Genomic DNA, 21,589 nt, shown 5'->3' on the forward strand with positions numbered 1-21,589 from the left:
TTTTACTTTCCGGCTGCTGGAAAGCAGGTACGTTTAAAGACCAATTGAAACTAATAGGCCAGGGAGAAAGTAAGTCTCTAAGGTAAGTAGATAAGGCTTGGGGGGGGTGGGGTATCGGAGGTCAGGGGGGGTGTGGGTGGTTGGACATAAGGGGGTAAGGTGGGGGTTGAGCACTGATGGGAGGGATTGGGTGGTCGAACATAGGTGGGGGAGTTATTATTTCAGGTTGGGGTTGAGTTGGTTGGTAGGGGTTGGGTTGGCAGGTGGGGGCTTCAGATTGGGGCAGGTGGGGATCAGGCTGTGTGGGGGAGTCCAGCTGGATTTTGGGGTTGAGTTGCGGGAGGCCCAGCGGATGGAGGGGGGGGGGGGGGGCGGGGGGGTTGAAGTCGGGATTAGAGTTAGGCCCACGGGTTGGGGGGGTGAGATGCAGAGTTGCCAGACATTTGGGGGGAGATGGGAAATACTGTAGGGGTGTGCTTAGTTAGTGGTCGGTGGAGGAGTCCCCTAGGCGGTCTGTGGGGAGTCTCATGCGGTGATTGGTCAGAGTGTTCAACATAGTTATGAAGAAGTTAGAAGGGATTTTATTTCTCCTAATTTTTTCTACGTAATTATTTGCACAATCCTGGCAGAACCATCCGAAGTTAGTGATTTAAAGCACTTTTTCGGATGGTTCACAGCACAGCAGAATTGCCATGGGGCAATTAGCACTTCTGGACAATTGCCGTACAAATGCAGACCTGGAAACATCCGAGAGGGATTCCACAGCGCATCCTTGGTGTAATCCCCAAATTCCAGTGCTGCGGAGCTGGGATGTTATGGCCTAATATTCTTTTTGATCTCAGATTGCGAAAGGAAGGTGCAAATCATTTTTTGCCTCTGTATTGGCGAGGAATGTGGTGGAGACAGATTCAATCATAATTTCAAAAGGGAATTGTACGTTTACTGGAAGAGAAAGGGTTTGGAGGGCTATGGGGAGAAGACAGGGATGTTGGATGGGCTGAGTTGCTCTTGCAGAGAGCTGGCATGTTTTAGTGATAGTTGAGAGATGAGTGTTGATCAGGGCATCAGAAGAAGTCTCCTGCTCTTCCATCATTTAAAAATATAAGTACTGAATTGGCTTTACAAACAAAACCATATCCAAAGTGCCCACAAATCAAAGCTGCCCAAATACATTGTGTGTTATTGATAGGTATTATGAATTTCTCCTTTATAATGGAGTAGCTTTAAGCTTGGTACATACGATCTGTAACAGTACCTTACTGTTTCTTGAGTAACCATGATTTTCTTCATTTTCACAAAAATGTGTGTCAGTTGTTTCAATGGGAGTAGATGAAGGTTTATAATTTCCACTCTCTGACATGTCTGGTATTGTGCCATTAGGCAAGTAATCTGGAAGCTTCACTTGCATTGTCCTATAAGAAGGAGAATTTGATGATTACCATTTTGCCTTACTCCAATATCAGCAGGCGCATTTAGAGGATTAGCCCTGACATTTGATACTGCGGATGGCACAAGAGTTGAAATTAAAAACTTAGCTCCCATCTCCAACTGGTGAGGGAGTGACATGATCACAAATACCAAATGATGCCCACACAACATCCTCAGAAATATTCCATGGGTGATCCTTCGGCAGAAGATGAAAGAGGATGCATATTGGAGTACAGATTGTTTAATGGAAGAAGGACCAATAAGCAATGCAGTTTGAAATAGACTAGAATGAGTACCATGATTAGGCACTTTAAACATGCTGGAATCTTGGATGGGCAATGATAAACTCCAATTGGTTTTATTGTGGGGGGTGGGTGGGAAGAGGTGTGGAAGCATGATAGCATACGGATTATGTTGCTAAACTAGTCTTCTAGCAGCCTGGACTACTGATCCTGAAGTTTGAGTTTGAATCCCACCATAGCAGTTGGCAATTCTAAAAGTGCAGTTAATTAAATAAATCTGGAATTAAAAGCTACTTTTAACAATGGCAACAAGCAGCCACTGGATTATCATTAAAGTCTATCTGGTTTCCTTCATATTATTCAGGAAGGAACTCTGCCAACCATACCTGATCTAGCCTATATGTGACTCCAAATCCATAGCAATGTTGTTGATTCTTAACTGCCACAGGGCAGATTGGGAAAATTATTAATAAAGCATATGCAATCCTGGGCTTTATAAATAGAGGCACAGAGCACAAAAGCAAGAAAGGTATGATGAACTTTCATAAAACACTGGTTTGTTCTCAATGGGAATATTGGGCAGCATTTTATGGCCTCGCTCGTCCCGTCACCATAAAATCCCACCCGAGGTCAACGGATATTCCCATGCTCCACCCCTCACTTGCTCCGGTGCCTGTGGCAGGCGGGCTGATAAAATTCCGGCCATTGCATCCAATTCTAGGCATTGCACTTACAGAAGGATGTGAAGGTTTCAGACAGCGCAGGAAAGGTTTACAGGAATGGTTCCAGCGATGAGAGACTTCAATGAAATGGATAGTTAAAGAAGCTGGGTTATATTCTCTGGAGAAGCGAAGGTTGAGAGGAGATATGACGGAGGCACTCGGAATCATCAGGGGTCTGGACAGAGTAGATTGAAAGAAACCATTCCCACTGGCTGAAGAGTCGAGAACCAGAGGGCTCCAATTTAAAGTGATTGGCAAAAGAAGCAATGGAGACATGAGGAAAATTTTTTACGCAGTCAGTTTTTCAGATTTGGAATGCGCTACCTACGAGCGGGTGAAAATAAATATAACTTGGACTTTCAAATGGGGATTAGATAAGCACCCAAAGAGAAAAGATGTGCAGGGACACAAGGAAAGAGCATGGAGACTAGCTGAGTTTCTCTTGCAAAAAGCCAGCATGGTTTGGATGGGCCAAATGGCCTTCGTCTGTGTTGTAACTATTCTATGATACCATGTGACAGACTATGGGCGTGATTCTCCAGTCATTCACGCCAGTGGGATTCTCCGGTCCTGCTGCAGTGAACGGAGATTTGGCTGAGCGCCAAATTCTCCATCCTCGCTGGCAGTGGCGGCAAGACGTGAATGGCTGGAGAATTCCAGTCTTTGTCCATCCAGAATTGGCTTGTTCGGCAATCAAAAGAAGTTCAACAGATGATCTCCTCTGACCTCACCAAAGTTCTGAAATTGCATTCCCATCGTCTCTCGCAGTTGGAAGGATCCAAACACAAAAACACGGATGATTGGGAGAGTTTTAGAAACCAGCAAAGGGTAATCAAAAAGTTGATGGCAAAGAAAAACAACAGAATGAAAGTAAACTAGCCAGGAATATAAAAACAGCATGTAACAGCTTTTGCAAGTACATATAAAGGAGAGCAGCTCAATTGTTTCCTTTGAAGCAAAGACAGAAGAAATCATTATGGGAATGAGGAAATGACAGAGATGTTCATAGAATCCCTACAGTGCAGAAGGAGGCCGTTTGGCCCATCGAGTCTGCACCAACCACAATCCCACCCGGGCCCTATTCCCGTAACCCCACATATTTACCCTGCTAATCCCCTGACACGAGGGTCAATTTAGCATGGCCAATCCACCTAACCCGCACATCTTTGGGCTGTGGGAGGAAACCGGTGCACCCGGAGGAAACCCACGCAGACACGGGGAGAATGTGCAAACTCCACACAGACAGTGACCTGAGGCTGGAATTGAACCCGGGTCCATGGCGCTGTGACTCGGGAATGTTGACGAGGGAATCGAGAGAACTGGGGCACAGTCCCAACTCCCTGTCTCTGCCTTGAGCCCTGATTATTGATTCCTCCTCCTACTATCCCATTGGTCTCTCTCTCTTTCGCTCTCCAGCCAGAGTCACTGACTTCCCCGCTAATGGTAAAGGCACAAGAGTTTCCGTGTTCGCTTCAGCAGTTAACATTGCAGTAGTGGCTCATGTTGCTGTTGGATATTATGAAGCAGGACCCTGTCAGATTCAGGCCAATCTCCTTGTCGCCTGCCTTTCCTGAAATATGAGGAGTGCTGGAAAAGGCATTTAATTTGTGAAGATGGCAGCTCCCATGTCCCTGTCGCTGCTAAGCTTCACAATAGAAGACAGCAGGATTTATGTAAGATATCAGTGGCTGAGTCACCCAGCCAATTTTTTGTGTTCTGCTTCCAATGGGCAGGTGGTGTTAAAATTGTCCTTAAGTCTATCTTTGCTTCCGGCAACCACCACAATCAATTTTGTCAGACCTCTTGTCATCATTCCTTCTTCCTGCAGCTTTAACCTAATATACAAGATACAACGATCTAAACCCCTTGCTCCTTGTGTTCAGAATTTGGGAGGTGGAGTGCAAATCAATGAGATACAATCATCACTGCTCACTCAGTGAAGGAGCACAGATGGTGCATTAAATCCTCAGAAAAACTGGGCAAAAATGGATCTGAACTAAGCTGCCTGCCACATATGTAACTCGTATAAGGGGATGAGAACCTTTAGGCGATAAATTATTTTTCAATTTCAGAAAGCTGTGTTTTCATCCTTCATACTGTCTGTCTCAGCAGCTCTGAGCAGTTTGGCAACAAATGTCAACTTGCCTTGGAATGCAGACTGTGAGAATCCACAGAAAGCATAAGCCAGATCCTAATACACTTACAGCTTTTCAGAGGATAGAATAAAGAGCACAGCCATCTATCTCCGCCACTCATGGGAGATACCATTAAATATTGTTCATAGAATCCCTGCAGTGCAGAAGCAGGCTATTCAGCCTATTGAGTCTGCACTGACTCTCCGAAAGAGCATCTAACCCAGGCCTTATCCCTGTAACCCCACATATTTACTCCACTAGTCCTCCTAAAGTACACATCTTGGGACACTAAGGGAGAATTTGGCATGGCAAATCAACCTAACCTGCACATCTTTGGACTGTGGGAGAAAACCGGAGAACATGTAAACTCCACACAGACAGTCACCCGAGGCCGGAATTGAACTCGTGCCCTTGGCACTGTGAGGTAGCAGTGCTAACCACTGTGCCACTGTGCCGCCCTTTGTGCCACTGAGCTGCCCTTACTGGGTTGGTCTTCTGCACAGTGGAAGCAGTTAGATCCGTTTATCCTAAAACTACTACTTTCATCACTATTCATCTTTACAGGATTACAACACTGCTTTTGCTGCCCTGTGCAGATGGGATTTGTAGGTACTTACTGATGGTTTTCTTGGAGTAAAGGTTCAGGAGTCAACCACTCAGGTTTCTTGGAGGGAGTACATGTTGACTTGGGTGACAACCCACCAAAAGTTAGCAGATCTTAGCAAAACAAAGAAAAATGCATTTAACCCATCTCTAGACATTTCCCTGTACTGTTGCTGCTAAATTATCAATAATAATATCTTATAAAAGTAGTGCACAAAGTTCTCTAACCTTTGGCAGGGTTAGCAGTGGATTAGGAATACCACAGCCAATGTGAATTTGAAGTTGATTTACTCAAATGTCCTCGTTCCAAAGCAGGGTTGGATTTAACTGGCAATGCTGTTGCTGTAAGAAGTCTCACAACACCAGGTTAAAGTTGGACATCTCCACATCAATGCTGTCACTGCCAGATTTACTGAGCCTGGGGAGGGAGGAAGTTTCAGTTCTGCTTGCAGCATTTCAAAGGCTGTGTGGGAGCAGAGACTGTGGCGAGGCCTGAATGTGATGAGGTACTTGGGAATTTGGTGCAGGTGGGAAATTTTCCTCAAGGTCTCAGTTAGAATAGCAGTCAGGCTCTGACTTACAATTTGAAAACTCAAATGCTCCCTCCTTCCATCACCGACGCACAGTGGAAGCAGTGTGTACCATTTACAAGATATGCTGCAGCAACTCACCAAGGCTCCTTCGACAGTGCCTTCCAAACCCGCGACCTCTACCACCTAGAAAGATAAGTGCAGCGGATGCATGGGAATAGCACCACTTGCAAGATCCCCTCTAAGCCACACACCTGGTGGGATATTCCCCTCAGTGCTCTAAGTGCGGAGGCGGGCCGGAAAATCAGCCTTTATCCCGCCAGCCAGGCGGGTTTTTATGCTGTATTGTGCACTATCTGTCATATTGATAATGTGCCCACAGGTAACATACTGGATCGTGGGAGGGCAGCCTCTTTTTCTTCACCCTGCCCTGCCCTCACCGGTACATCACTCCAGATGCCATAGTTAAAGAGCAGCTGTGCAGCAATCTCACTTCATACAGCAAAGGACTGCTCTACACAACCCCACAAACCCTGAGGTGATCTCCCTTGGGTCACCTACTGACTCCATGGTGGACCGCCAGAATGTCCTCTATCCCTGTGATGCCTGCAGGAGGTCCACCCACATCATGTTAGGTCCAAGCAGCTAAAAACGGAGGGAGCTCTGGAGGAGTACAATGAAAGTAGGAAAGTACTCAAACGGGGAATTAGAAGAGCAAAAAGGGGTCACGAAATGTTCTTGGCAGACAGGATTAAGGAGAATCCCAAGGCATTTTATTCATACGTTAGGAACAAAAGGGTTGTTAGGGAAAAAATCGGACCTCTCAGGGACAAAAGTGGGGACTTATGCTTGGAGCCCAAAGAAGTAGGGGAGATCCTAAATGAATACTTTGCGTCGGTATTCACAAAGGAGAGGGATGTGTTGACTGGGAGTGTCTCTGAGGGGAGTGTTGAACCGTTGGAGAAAATCTCCATTGCAAAGGAGGAAGTGTTAGGTTTGTTAGAGAATATAAAGACTGACAAATCCCCAGGGCCTGATGGAATCTATCCAAGGCTGCTCAGGGAGACGAGAGGTGAAATCGTTGGGCCTCTGACGCAAATCTTTGTCTCGTCACTGGACGCAGGTGAGGTCCCAGAGGATTGGAGGATAGCCAATGTGGTCCCGTTATTTAAGAAGGGTAGGAAGGATAACCCGGGTAATTATAGGCCGGTGAGCTTGACGTCCGTGGTGGGGAAGTTGTTGGAGAAGATTCTTAGAGATAGGATGTATGCGCATTTAGAAAGGAATAAACTCATTAACGATAGCCAGCATGGTTTTGTGAGAGGGAGGTCATGCCTCACTAACCTGGTGGTGTTTTTTGAAGAAGTGACCAAAATGGTTGACGAAGGAAGGGCCGTGGATGTTGTCTATATGGACTTTAGTAAAGCATTTGACAAAGTCCCTCATGGTAGGCTAGTGAAAAAGGTTGGATCTCATGGGATAAAGGGGGAGGTGGCTAGATGGGTGGAGAACTGGCTTGGTCATAGAAGACAGAGGGTGGTAGTGGAAGGGTCTTTTTCCGGCTGGAGGCCTGTGACTAGTGGTGTACCGCAGGGCTCTGTATTGGGACCTCTGCTGTTTGTGATTTATATAAATGATCTGGAAGAAGGAGTAACTGGGGTGATCAGTAAGTTTGCGGACGACACAAAACTGGCAGGACTTGCAGATAGTGAGGAACATTGTCAGAGGCTACAGAAGGATATAGATAGGCTGGAAATTTGGGCAAGGAAATGGCAGATGGAGTTCAATCCTGATAAATGCGAAGTGATGCATTTTGGTGGGAATAGTGTAGGGAGGAGCTACACGATAAATGGAAGAACCATAAAGGGTGTAGAGACGCAGAGGGACCTGGGTGTGCAAGTCCACAGATCTTTGAAGGTGACGTCACAGGTGGAGAAGGTGGTGAAGAAGGCATATGGCATGCTTGCCTTTATAGGACGGGGCATAGAGTATAAGAGTTGGGGTCTGATGTTGCAGATGTATAGAACGTTGGTTCGGCCGCATTTGGAATACTGCGTCCAGTTCTGGTCGCCACACTACCAGAAGGACGTGGAGGCTTTGGAGAGAGTACAGAGGAGGTTTACCAGGATGTTGCCTGGTATGGAGGGGCTTGGTTATGAGGAGAGATTGGGGAAACTGGGGTTGTTCTCCTTGGAAAGACGGAGGATGAGGGGAGACTTAATAGAGGTGTATAAAATTATGAAAGGCATAGATAGGGTGAACGGTGGGAAGCTTTTCCCCGGGTCGGTGGTGACGTTCACGAGGGGTCATAGGTTCAAGGTGAAGGGGGGGAGGTTTAACACAGATATCAGAAGGACATATTTTACACAGAGGGTCGTGGGGGCCTGGAATGTGTTGCCGGGCAAGGTGGTGGAGGTGGACACACTGGAAACGTTTAAGACTTATCTAGACAGCTATATGAACGGAGTGGGAATGGAGGGATACAAAAGAGTGGTCTAGTTTGGACCAAGGAGCGGCGCGGGCTAATTGTTCCTTGTTTCTCGTTTCAAGGCTTCATTCTATGATCATCTTGCTGGTGCCAGTACAGAGCGAGACTGCGGATAGTTGGGAACCTGTCTCGGGGGCAGGGAATTCATATGGTGTTCGTGGAAGTGGAAATGACTAGGGTTGGGAAGCATTTTCCGATCAGGGCCAGTGTGATCTCCTGGACTCGTTTCGATCGCCTCAGGGGGTCGGAGAGGAATTTCCCAGATTTTTTTTTCCCCATATTGGCCCTGGGGTTTTCACTCTGGGTTTTCGCCTCTCCCTGGAGATCACATGGTCTGGAATGGGGGGGTGGGGGTGAGTTAATAGGTTGTGATGAACAAAGCATCGTAGCTGTGAGGGACAGCTCGGTGGATAGGATATTGGTATGTAGATAGGCTGGAAAATTGGGCGGGGATCCTGGATTCAGGATTCAATCCTGGACCGGGGAGCGGCGCGGGCTTGGAGGGCTGAAGGGCCTGTTCCTGTGCTGTATTGTTCTTTGTTCTTTGTATCACCACTCTAGCTTGGCAGGGTGTGGCAGAGGTGATCAGTTCCAACGCTCCGCAGAAAAGGTCGGCCATCTAGTGCGGAAACAGGATGAATCACCTCAACCATTCCGCCAGAGTAAGTCAACCTGTTTATCACTCTCAAATCACACACTCACAAACCCACCAGCCATTCACAGGATAACACTCCACAAGGATCTCACGCGTTGCCAGCTGAAGGGACATTACCACTCACTCTCACACACCTTCACAACTCTATCAGTGCTCATATCCTGTGCAACCCATGTCCTCATCCTGTCTATGGGTCAATTCAGTGCCGGCACAAGGCAGGCATCCTTATCATCTGCCTTGGCATTTGTCCTGCTCACATTCTCTCCATGTGTCTTCATGTAAGATAAGCTGGCACGCAATCGGAGGGAGGGATCCCAGGCTGGGGGTGGAATGCCTTACAGAATTTGTGAATAGAGCCATTGAATTGGCAGGAGAGGATGTGGACCATTCGTGTGGCGACGGAGAGGTTGCCCAAGTGAGTATCCTGCACCAGCTCGTTCCTCAGAGCCAATTGAGCATTTATCGAGTTGTATGCCATGCACTAATCATCTCTATTTGCTTCCATAGGCACCTTGGCCAAGCACACGATGCCCTCAGCCCTCATCTCAAGCCTGGACAACACCTCAGATAAGGAAGCTAAGGACAGCACTATTCAGATCTTTGAAGTCACAGTGTTGACCCATACCTTCCGCTAGCATAGGGACACACACCTCAGTGGGACTCAGTTCTAGAGCAACCTCAGGGTCGTGATCTGGTAAGCACAGTACACAATGCAGTCCACTGCAGGTGGGGACAGGGATATCCGAGTTTGCCACCATTGTGCTGAGTCCAAGTCAGACGATGAGCCTCTGGACTCAGCCCTATATCAGTTCCTGGAGCTGCAGCGACAATTAGGGGAACATCAGGAAGGGATGTCAGCTGCATTTCTCAGATTGAAGGTAGGAATGCACCTTCTCGAGCAGATTGGTGGCCTCCATGGAGACTTTGATCCAGGACACCGGTCCTGCATTGCTGCAGAAGCAGTGCCCCCTTATTGTAGCCCTTGGTGGTATCCATCAGTGGCTATGTGAGAGGGGGGTGGGGCACCGAGATCTCCGTCCAGCTACCCCTTCTCCTCAGGAGTCAGCTGGGGCACTTGAGCAACTCTTGGGAGGTGGATTAGGAGCTGGACACCGCTGGGCCATTAAACCTAGATGGCTCTAGCAGTGTCCAGCTGATCTCAATCCCCTCTTCCTGTGACCCCATCAGGATCACTCCACAGGCTGAGGTGGGTACAGCTGCCCCACAGCAGAAGACCTAAAGCAGGCCAGGAACCTCCAGGTCTCGGTCTTCCACAGGACGCCCGCTAAAGGAATCACACACAACAGGGTGTAGCAGTCAGCACGCTGACTCCACCTCCGCTGTGGATGTCGGGGAAGCACCAAGATGTAGCAACGGGTCAAGAAGACAAAACAATATTAGAATCACATCAGTGGCATAGTGTTTAACGCATGTACATAGTTTCCACAATGTACATAGACTGCCACACATTTCACATTCCCTCTTGTATATAACTTCTCTTTATGATCAGCTGTACTGTTGTCAGTCATGTGTTGACACCGTTATCCATCCCCCAAATATCGCAGGTGTCGCTGTCATGTGCGTCAGGTCAACGTTGTATGTTTCCAACCGACCACACTCTGTGCCCGCTGTCAGCTCATTTCCAACATCAGTTATGCCTCATCCATGAAGTGAAGTGTGCTGACGGAAAGGAGCTTGTTATCTCGCTTTACTGGCTTATGTCATGTTAGATATTGGCTGTGTAAGATTCAGGCTGAGGTGTTCAGCCATCTTCTCAGATTTATTGAAAGGTGAAGATTTGATGTTCAAGCGAAGATGTTGGAGCGTATCGAGAAGGTTTACATATACTGGAGCTTTATGATCTCTCTATCATTCAGCAGGGTTTTCACTCACATAGTCAAAAATCACAGCGTGCCCTCTGTCTGTCTCAAGCAACATCCTCGAGTGTACACCTGATAAACTCATCAATAAATGTGCCCAGCTTCCCAGCACAATGTGCCACGGCTCTGCCCCTCACAGCTGTATCATGGAGCTTGATGCTGCAACTATGAGCTTCTCGCACCTTGTATTTGTCTGCATAGTGCTCACAAGGCTCTCGTCACAATGTGGGGGAGCAACTCCGTGCCACACATTGTGCATAGTGTCCTTCACCAAGGTCAGTGGTCTTAATGATCGGGTGCCACTGCGCAGAGCATCCCAATCTCTCAGTGAACTGAGAGACCTCCGCCCACCCCCCCCCCCTCCCCACGGACATCGGACTCCTCCTCATCATTGGCAGCATGTTCTCCTCCCAGGCTAACATGGGTTGTCAGCATCGGGGCATCAGGATCCTCCAGATGAGTCCCCTGGTGGACTCCCTACGACCCCTCCTCCCCCGCACGCCCCCATCCCTTGCATAGCCCTCCGCTTGGGGTGGCATTTTAGTGTCAGGTATTCTAGGTCTGGGGAGCAGAAAGTTGCCAGTGTTGCTACATCTAGGCACCATGAGGTGTTGATTAGGAAGCAGACCCCACCTCCCCTAGCCTTGCCTGAGGCCGCTGTGTGGTCCATTCGATGGATTGAGAAGCCCTCTGGTTGTAGGGCACTGTCTGGTGAAGCAGGAGTGAGTCACGTCTCCGTGAAACAGAGTACATAGCAGTCCCTCAGTTCTCTTTGGAAAGTGAGTCTGGCTCTAAGTTCGTCTCACTTGTTTTCCAGAGATTGGACATTTGCAAGCAGTAAGCTGGGGAGGGGGGCCTTGGGACCGTGTTACTTCACTCTCACCTGCAGGCCTGCACGTTTTCCATGCTTCCTGGAGTGCCGCCCCTCCTACCTTCCTCGGGGGTTCACCTCCATCATCCTGATGGCAGTTTACATTCCACCCCAGGCAGACGTGAGGATCGCGCTGGACGAAATATACACCACTACAAATATCCTTGAGGTGAAACATCCCTAAGCCTTGTTCATCATGGCCGGGGACTTCAATCAAGCCAAGCTCAAGAGCGTACTGCCAAGTTGCCACCAACATGTTTCCTGTTCCACCAGAGGCCCAAACATCCTAGAACACTGCTACACAAATATCAAACATGCCTACCGCTCTATTGCCCGCCCACACTTTGGCAAATCAGACCACAAGGCTGTGCTCCTGCTCCCGGCTTACAAGCAAAAACTGAAGCGGGAGAATCCATCAAAGAAAGTTGTGCAATGTTGGTCTGAAGAATCGGATGATCTCCTATGGGGCTGCTTGGAGTCAGTGGACTGATCAGGATTTAAAAACTCTGCGACCAGCCTGAATGAGTACACCACTACAGTAACTGATTTCATTAGTAAGTGTGTAGAAGACTGTGTGCCAAAGAAGCAAATCCGTGTGTTCTTCAACCGGAAACCATGGATGAACAAGGATATCCACTGCTTGCTGAAGTCCAGGTCTGAGGAGTTCAGGTCAGGCGACACTGACCAATACAAGACGATAAGGAGATCCATCAAAGATGCCAAAAGACAGTACCGGACCAAGCTAGAGTCCCAGGCTAGCCACACTGACCCCCGCCGACCATAGCAAGGTCTGCAAGACATAACAGGCTACAAGATGAAGGCATGTGAAATCGCCGGCTCCAATGCACCTGATGAGCTCAATGCATTCTACGCCCGCTTTGAACAAGAGGTCAGCGAGAGCATGCCCTCCACCCTGGAAGCCCTGGATGAACCTGTATCTGGGGTCACCATTGCAGATGTCAGAGCAGCTTTTTCGAAGGTGAACCCATGGAAAGTGACTGGTCTGGATGGGGTACCCGGACGTGCACTCAGATCCTGCGCGGATCAGCTGGTGGGGGTATTCACAGACATCTTCAACCTCTCTTTACAACAATCTGAGGTCCCTATCTGTTTCAGCAAGACGACCATCATCCCGGTACCTAAGAAAAACCAAGCAGCGTGCTTTAATGGCACTATTAAGGCACGCTATCGGCTGGTGGCTCTGACATCCATCATTATGAAATGCTTCGAAAGGCTGGTCATGGCACGAATCAATTCCAGCCTCCCAGACTACCTGGATCCACTACAGTTTGCCTACCACCGCAACAGGCCCACAGCAGACACCATTTCCCTGGCCCTGCACTCAACCCTGGAACACTTAGATAACAAGGACACCTATGTCAGACTCCTATTTATTGACTACAGCTCAGCCTTCAACACTATTATTCCCATAAAACTCATCTCCAAACTCCGTGGCCTGGGCCTTGGCACCTCCCTCTGTGACTGGATCCTGAACTTCCTAACTCACAGGCCACAATCAGTAAGATAGGCAACAACACCTCCTCACGATCATCCTCAACACCAGTGTTCCACAAGGCTGTGTTCTCAGACCTCTATTATACTCCTTATACATCTATGACTGTGTGACCAAATTCCCCTCCGATCTGATTTTCAGTTTTGCTGACGACACCACTGTAGTGGGTTGGATCTCAAACAATGACGAGACAGAGTACAGGAATGAAATGGAGAATCTGGTGAACTGGTGCGGCAACAATAATCTCTCGCTCAATGTCAACAAAATGAAGGAGATTGTCATCGACTTCAGGAATCATAAAGGAGAACATGCCCCTGTCTACATCAATGGGGACGAAGTAGGAAGGGTTAAGAGCTTCAAGTTTTTAGATGTCCAGATCACCAACAGCCTGTCCTAGTCCCCCCATGCCGACACTCGAGTTAAGAAAGCCCATCAACGCCTCTACTTTCTCAGAAGTCTAAGGAAATTTGGCATGTCAGCTACGACTCTCACCAGCTTTTACAGATGCACCATAGAAAGCATTCTTTCTGGCTGTATCACAGCTTGGTATGGCTCCTACTCTGCCCAAGACTGCAAGGACACAAAAGGCCGTGAATGTAGCCCAATCCATCACACAAACCAGCCTCCCATCCATTGACTCTGTCTACATTTCCCACTGCCTCAGCAAAGCAGCCAGCATAACTAAGGACCCCACGCACCCAAGACATTCTCTCTTCCACCTTCTTCCGTTGGAAAAAACATACAAAAGTCTGAGGTCACGTACCAACCGACTCAAGGACAGCTGCTTCCCTGCTGCTGTCAGACTTTTCAATGGACTTACCTTGCGCTAAGTTGATCTTTCTCTACACCCTAGCTATGACTGTAACACTACATTCTGCACTCTCTCATTTCCCTCTCTATGAATGGTATGCTTTGTCTGTATAGCGTGTAAGAAACAATATTTTTCACTGTATGTTGATACATGTGACAATAATAAATCAAATCAAAATCAAATCAAAAGCTTGCAGCATCCCCCCTCTCTTGCAGAGTTCCCACCTGCATAAGCCCCCCCCCCGTCATAGCCCTACCCCCACAGGCCACATACCTTGGCACTGCCCGTGGCACACTTATGGTGCCCAACTGGGCATTTCCAGGGTGCCACATTAAAGTTTGTTTAAAGTTTAATTATTTATTTATTAGTGTCACAAGTAGGCTTACATTAACAAAACTGCAATGAAGTTACTGTGAAAATCCCCTGGTTGCCACACTCTGGCACCTGTTCGGGTACACTGAGGGAGAATTTAGCATGGCCAATCCACCCAATCAGCACATCTTTTGGACTGTGGGAGGAAACCGGACCACCCGGAGGAAACCCACACATACACGGGGAGAATGTGCAGACTCCATACAGACTGTGACCCAAGCCAGGAATTGAATCTGGGTCCCTGGTGCTGTGAGGCAGCAGTGCTAACCACTGTGCCACTGTGTTGCCCCAGGTGGACAATGCCAGGGTGTCAGGCGGACAGTGCCAGACTGGCACTACCCAATGGGCACTGTCTGGCCATGTCCCCAACCACTTAGGGGCTTCAAAGGCCTCTGATTCCCCTGGTGTGGCTGTGGCACCTAATTTCCCCTGTAATCCTTGGTTTTCTGGTCAATCATTTAGGACTGAGATGAGGTGAAATGTCTTTGCTTAAAGGGTTGTGAATCTTTGGAATACTCTACCCCTGACGTTTCTGGATGATTGATTATTGACTATATTTAAGGTTGGGGTAGACAACTGTTCATTTTCGCAGGGAGTCAAGGGACATGGAGAATGGTGGGAGAGTGGAGTTGAGGTGGAAGATTCACCATGATTGTATGTGATGGCAGAGCAGGCTCGAGGGGATGTATTGTCAACACCTGCTCATATATTTTCTGTTGTGTTCTCTTGGATAGATGTTGGGTTGGGGGAGGTACAGGGGAAGGTTGTTGGATGAAAACAGGGAAGTGTGGGTTTGTGTCTTATCAAGGTACGTGCAGAGGTTTTTGACAGCAAGGAGTAGTGGGAGGAAATCGAGCAGATGGGAAGTGATTGCTGCCTCACAGCGCCAGGGATGTGAGTTTAATTCCTGCCTTGGGTGACTGTGTGGAGTTTTCACGTTCTCTCTGTGTCTGTGGGTTTCCGCCGGGTGCTCTGGTTTCCTCCCACAGTCCAAAGATGTATAGGTAAGGTGGATTTGCCATGCTAAATTGCCCCTCAATGTCTAAAAATGCATAGGTTAGGTGAATTAGCATGAAAATTGCGCAGGGTTACAGGGATAGGGTGGAGTGATGGACCTGGGTGGAATGCTCTTTCAAAGTGTTAGTACAGACTCGATGGGCTGAAGGATGTTTTTCTGCACTGTGGGGATTGTATGGTTTTATGGAAAGCGCACAGCAGCTAGTCATATCCAATGTTATTTAGCTGCTGGCTGTACAGTCCCATCCTGTGTTCCTTTGACATACTGTGAGGATGAAGGTTCATCCTGCTCTCTTCAACATCATCACTTGCAGTTTTTGGAAGCAGCAAGCCTTGTGTTATTGAGAATACCATTGAGCCATTGTGAGAGCAATGTATGTTTTTAGCTACCATGGACTTACCTGGAACACCCCCTCGCTTTGCCAACTTCACATAGTCAGAATCAGAATCAAAAACAACATTACGTCGTCCTCGGCATCTTTCCTCTCCAGTCGTCATGTAGCCAAGACCAGGAATCAGTGAGGTTTCCCGTTGCTTATTGTTCGAATTTCCTTCTTTCAACTGTAAGGCAACTTTAAATTGCTCTGTAACAAAAAGTAAAGTGTATTTTAAAGGCTTCAAAAAATTACATTCATGCTGTTAATATCTCTACATCTAGGTTTGTTGATCAATAATAACAAACCTTAAATCCCTTGAATATCAGATCGGATGTAACAAGCCCCCAACTTGCCTGCAGGCATTTAGGCTTGGACTTTCTGCCTTAACGGAATTCCAGTTCAACTTCGGTGGCTTGAGAGATCTGCCCACCCAAAGGTCCAGCCCTGCTTCTGGCCAGTTTGCTGGTGTCGTGGTCATTTAAATAATGGTCTGCATTAGAAAATATGTTATGGGAAAGGAAGGGAAATCATTGATGTTGGTGTGCACCACTACATATCGGAGCTGCTAGCTCCTGGCAGTGTATATTTATTTTTCAAATGTTGATTTTGGTTACGGGGCATGGTGCCCAGTTTTACAGCCCTCTCTGCCTGCTCCCAGGGGCTGTAAAATCCCGGCCCATGTCATGGAGAATGCAATGGGAAAAACATGTCGGGGAAATGCGATGCAGTCTTCCTGCTTTGCTCTTCCATATCTTGAATCTTCCACCAAATGTAGGCATAGAATATTCTAGCCTAAATTTAGACCAGCATATTCAAAGGCTACAAGAACATGCTACCTTATGTATCATCAATTAATCTCCCAATATGAGCTGGGGAGTAATTCTGTGCTAGTCCTGTAAAGATTAAATTGCCCCAACTATGTGCCACAGGAATATGGATGCTAAGAGAGCATAGAGTTCATAGTTCCTAGGGTTGCTGGGATATTAATTGCCACCATCCCTGGAACATGCACAGTGCTTGCTTTCTACACATTATTTCTCCTTAGAAAGGTAAAAGTAAAGTTTATATGATGATACAGTAGGTTCTATTGAGTAGAAGCTAAATTATATACTTATTGTAGTGTGACTTGGTGAAGCCAGCTACAAACATCCTGCACAAGATGCTTCTGTCGTGTTGAAAGCAGAATGTAGTTAGCACATATTTAGAATATTTTTACCTGTTAACTGGGTTGGCAGCGGATTAGACATTAGCCTTGTAGCACCGAACTCAGATTTTGACAGGCTGATGAAATGTAACTCCCACCTACCCCTGTTGAAAGCAAAAGCCTTGTGCAATACAAGTAGTCTTTAGCACATTATTATAATACTTTATCTTTAGGTTTCAACCCACTTCCTAATGGATAAGAATCAACAGCACAAAGTTGTCTTCACTTTATTTGCATTCATTTAAAAGTAGAAGGCATTCTGGATCCATAGAATAAGTGGCAACAGAACATGGCACAATATTAAACCTTTGCTACTTAGGGTGCAGAAGCATGTGTTATGTCGCAGGAACTGTAATCCAGACAGCTGGATTAATGATCTGGAGGGCAAGAGTTTAAATCCCACCATGCTGTTGGAGAATTTAAATGGGTTAAAATTCTGGAACCAGTGAGTCCAAAAGTACCAGATTGTTATAAAAACCCACCTGCTTTACTAATGCTCTTTAGGGGAGAAAATGTTTGCATAATCGTGTGCAGAAGTGTGCTTGGTGCATTTTTCTTCTTTTTATCCATAGACAGGCCCTGAGGGGGAGGGTGGGAAAACAAAGCTGGTAGATCATGTTAGGATGACTGTCGAAAATGTAGATCTCAAGTCACTAAGTCTGGGCCTGCACCCCTGGCCTAGACTTTGGTATGTAAAGTTTGCAGATGACATGAAACTTGGAAGTATTGTAAACTGTGAAGAGGACAGGGTAGAGCTTCAATAGGATATAGACAAGTTGGTGGAATATAGGCAGATGAAGTTCAATGCAAAGAAGTGTGACGTGGTGTATTTTGGTAGGAAGAACAAACAGACAATATAAAGGGATACAATTCTTAAGGGGGTGCAGGAGCAGAGGGACCTGGGTGTATATGTGCAAAGATCATTGAAGGTAGCAGGACAGCTGAAGAGAGCAGTTAAAGCATAGTATCCTGGGCATTATTAATAGGGGCGCAGAGTACAAGAGTAAGGAGACTATGCTGAACAATTACAAGATATCAGTTAGACCTCAGCTAGAATATTGTGTACAGTTCTGGGCGCCACACTACAGGAAGGATATGAATGCATAGGAGAGAGTGCAGAAGAGGTTTACAAGAATGGTTGCAAGGGTGAGAAACTTCAGTTATGGGGTAGGGGATTTTCACAGTAACTTTATTGCAGTGTTAATGTAAGCCTACTTGTGGCACTAATAAATAAGCTAAAAAAAAGATTGGAGAGGTTGGGACTGTTCTCCTGGGAGAGAAGAAAGCTAAGAGGAGATTTGATGGCGATGTTCAAAATCATAAGGGGATTGGACAGAGTAAATGGGGAGCAACTGTTCTCATTTGTAAAAGGGTCGAGAGCGAGAGGGCAGAGATCCAAAGTGATTTGCAAAAGAATCAAACGTGATGTGAAATAATAGTTTTTCACAAAGCGAGTGGTTTGAGTCTGGAATACACTGCCTGGAAGTGTGATGGAGGCAGGTTCAATCAAGTCATTCAAGAGGGCATTAGATGACTAGATGATCAAAACAATACACAGGGGTACAGGGAAAAGGCAGGGGAATGCCACAAAGTCATGATGCTCGCTTGGAGAGCTGGTGCAGACACGATGGGCCGAATGACCCCCTTCTGTGCTGTCTCAATTCTGTGATTCTTTGATGGGGTTATAATGCTGAAATAGATCTGAATACCGATTACATTACTGAGTCTCAGCATAAACAAAATGCATCTAATCACTATACGACAGCAAGGCTGAGAAGAATTATTATGAGCAATCTAGTCAAAGAACATTGCTAAATATAGATTTTTGTTCCGAACTTATTGCAGAATCTGCAATGTTTCTAAATCGATTGGACATGGGTGGATTACTTAGTACTCATAGGGATGAGAGTTTGGTTTTAGAGGCTAGAAAATTCCAGTGCTCATGAAATTCTGAAGCTCTGTTCTTAATCCTACTGACTAATGAATAAGCCTCTCCAAATGGCCAGTGAACAATGATGCATTCTCTCACATAAAATGCACTCACTGTCATTTTTACATGCCTGGGATTGGGCACAGAACCATCCTTCTGGACCAATCTAGGCACAAACAATAGAAAATGCACACACTGTCAGCAGATACCAAAGAATGGACACACTGTCCATTATATTAACAGAGACTACTCAACATAGACACTTCCCAGTGTCACTTCCCAGTGAACTACCTTTGTGGTTCCAACCTGCAACCTACCATGACTTCAGAATGGAACATAGGAAATTGGAGAAGATGAGTAATAGCACTCCACAGTCTCCACCGTTCATTAAGATCACAATTGATTTTTTGTCTCAACTCCACTTTCCTGCATTACTCTCATATAGAACAAAGAACAAAGAACAATACAGCACAGGAACAGGCCCTTCGGCCCTCCAAGCCCACGCCGCTCCCCGGTCCAGGATTGAATCCTGAATCCAGGATCCCTGCCCAATTTTCCAGCCTATCTACATACCAATATCCTATCCACCGAGCTGTCCCTCACAGCTACGATGCTTTGTCCATTACAACCTATTAACTCACCCCCACCCCCCCATTCCAGACCATGTGATCTCCAGGGAGAGGCGAAAACCCAGAGTGAAAAACCCCAGGGCCAATATGGGGAAAAAAATCTGGGAAATTCCTCTCCGACCCCCTGAGGCGATCGAAACGAGTCCAGGAGATCACAATGGCCCTGATCGGAAAATGCTTCCCAACCCTAGTCATTTCCACTTCCACGAACACCATATGAATTCCCTGCCCCCGAGACAGGTTCCCAACTATCCGCAGTCTCGCTCTGTACTGGCACCAGCAAGATGATCATAGAATGAAGCCTTGAAACGAGAAACAAGGAACAATTAGCCCGCGCCGCTCCCTGGTCCAAACTAGACCACTCTTTTGTATCCCTCCATTCCCACTCCGTTCATGTGGCTGTCTAGATAAGTCTTTAAACGTTCCCAGTGTGTCCGCCTCCACCACCTTGCCCGGCAACACATTCCAGGCCCCCACGACCCTCTGTGTGAAATATGTCCTTCTGATATCTGTGTTAAACCTCCCCCCCTTCACCTTGAACCTATGACCCCTCGTGAACGTCACCACCGACCCGGGGAAAAGCTTTCCACCGTTCACCCTATCTATGCCTTTCATAATTTTATACACCTCTATTAAGTCTCCACTCATCCTCCGTCTTTCCAAGGAGAACAACCCCAGTTTCCCCAATCTCTCCTCATAACCAAGCCCCTCCATACCAGGCAACATCCTGGTAAACCTCCTCTGTACTCTCTCCAAAGCCTCCACGTCCTTCTGGTAGTGTGGCGACCAGAACTGGACGCAGTATTCCAAATGCGGCCGAACCAACGTTCTATACATCTGCAACATCAGACCCCAACTCTTATACTCTATGCCCCGTCCTATAAAGGCAAGCATGCCATATGCCTTCTTCACCACCTTCTCCACCTGTGACGTCACCTTCAAAGATCTGTGGACTTGCACACCCAGGTCCCTCTGCGTCTCTACACCCTTTATGGTTCTTCCATTTATCGTGTAGCTCCTCCCTACATTATTCCCACCAAAATGCATCACTTCGCATTTATCAGGATTGAACTCCATCTGCCATTTCCTTGCCCAAATTTCCAGCCTGTCTATATCCTTCTGTAGCCTCTGACAATGTTCCTCACTATCTGCAAGTCCTGCCAGTTTTGTGTCGTCCGCAAACTTACTGATCACCCCAGTTACTCCTTCTTCCAGATCGTTTATATAAATCACAAACAGCAGAGGTCCCATCTCTTGCTTCTTTTCGGGCTGGATTATTTACTGCCCCGCTGATGGGTTTGAAGGTAGCGAGACATGGAAAATCCAGCAGGTGGCATTCCTGCCACCTCCCTACCCACCCCTGACCTTTCAGGCAGCCTGTCCACTCTTGGGCCTCTGGAGGCCCTTAAGTAGCCAATTAGTGGCCGCTTATGAGCCACATCCTGCCGTCGTGGGTTTTTCACCCGTGGCTGGGATAGCCACACAGGAAGCCCGGCAGTGTTAGCTGCAGGCACTGGTGTCATGCAAGGGAGAAGACTTCATTTGTGGGCCCCCAGATTGGAGGCACCTCTATCCCTGAAGGTCATTCCCCTTTTACCCTCAGCCCTGGCCTCTTGAACCCACTCTCCTCTCCCCCATTGCCGAGACTCCTGACCCAGGACTAACTTCTCTGTGGTGGGACTGTCTGTAGTCCCAGTAGTGGCCAGCACTCCCACTGGTGCTGCTGGGACTACAAAGCTGCCGGCCACCTGATTGGCTGCCAGCTCTCTAAGGTTGGGTAAGGGATGCAAGTCTCACCTTAAACATAAAGCAATTAACACTGCTCCCAGCGCTAAATCCCTGCAGGACAGCTGTCAGAATCCTGGGTGGTTTTTTCCCCAAGATCTTTTAGCTGTGGGTGGGAAGTGATGGTATTGGGACTGTGGCATCCCAGAAAATCCACTAAGTGTCCAAAAGACAGTAAACATAAGGAAATGAATGATTAAATATTGAAGTACAAAAGCAGCAATTAATATTTTATAACTTGCTTTTGCACATTAAGTTTAAAATAATCCTCAGTTTTCACCTTCCCGAAAGGCAATGACAGTTAGCTGGTAGATGCTGTCTGTAACTCATGAAGAGCTATTTAACATTATCATTGTGCTAGGAGGTTCATTAATCATGGGGGACACAACCGTATCCT

At 47.1% G+C, this 21,589-nt stretch overlaps 1 protein-coding gene across 2 annotated transcripts in view; it reads right to left on the reverse strand.

Moving 5' to 3' along the window:
* The window catches only part of c14h7orf57 (chromosome 14 C7orf57 homolog), a 70,733-nt gene that overhangs the window by 26,321 nt on the left and 22,823 nt on the right, over positions 1-21,589 (reverse strand). The window contains exons 1-4 of one of the 2 annotated variants that reach the window (XM_078228333.1): positions 15,950-16,194; positions 15,669-15,851; positions 5,145-5,244; positions 1,256-1,412 (exon numbers count right to left, since the gene is read on the reverse strand). In XM_078228333.1, the coding sequence (XP_078084459.1) occupies positions 1,256-1,412; positions 5,145-5,244; positions 15,669-15,765 (354 nt within the window). In that variant the 5' untranslated portion in view covers positions 15,766-15,851; positions 15,950-16,194. Of the gene's footprint in view, positions 1-1,255; positions 1,413-5,144; positions 5,245-15,668; positions 15,852-15,949; positions 16,195-21,589 lie in introns of those variants that run through there. The other variant, XM_078228332.1, reaches the window with a different exon arrangement.

The sequence above is a fragment of the Mustelus asterias genome, chromosome 14 (genome assembly GCF_964213995.1).
Source record: "Mustelus asterias chromosome 14, sMusAst1.hap1.1, whole genome shotgun sequence".
In the NCBI taxonomy this organism is placed as follows: Eukaryota; Metazoa; Chordata; class Chondrichthyes; order Carcharhiniformes; family Triakidae; genus Mustelus; species Mustelus asterias.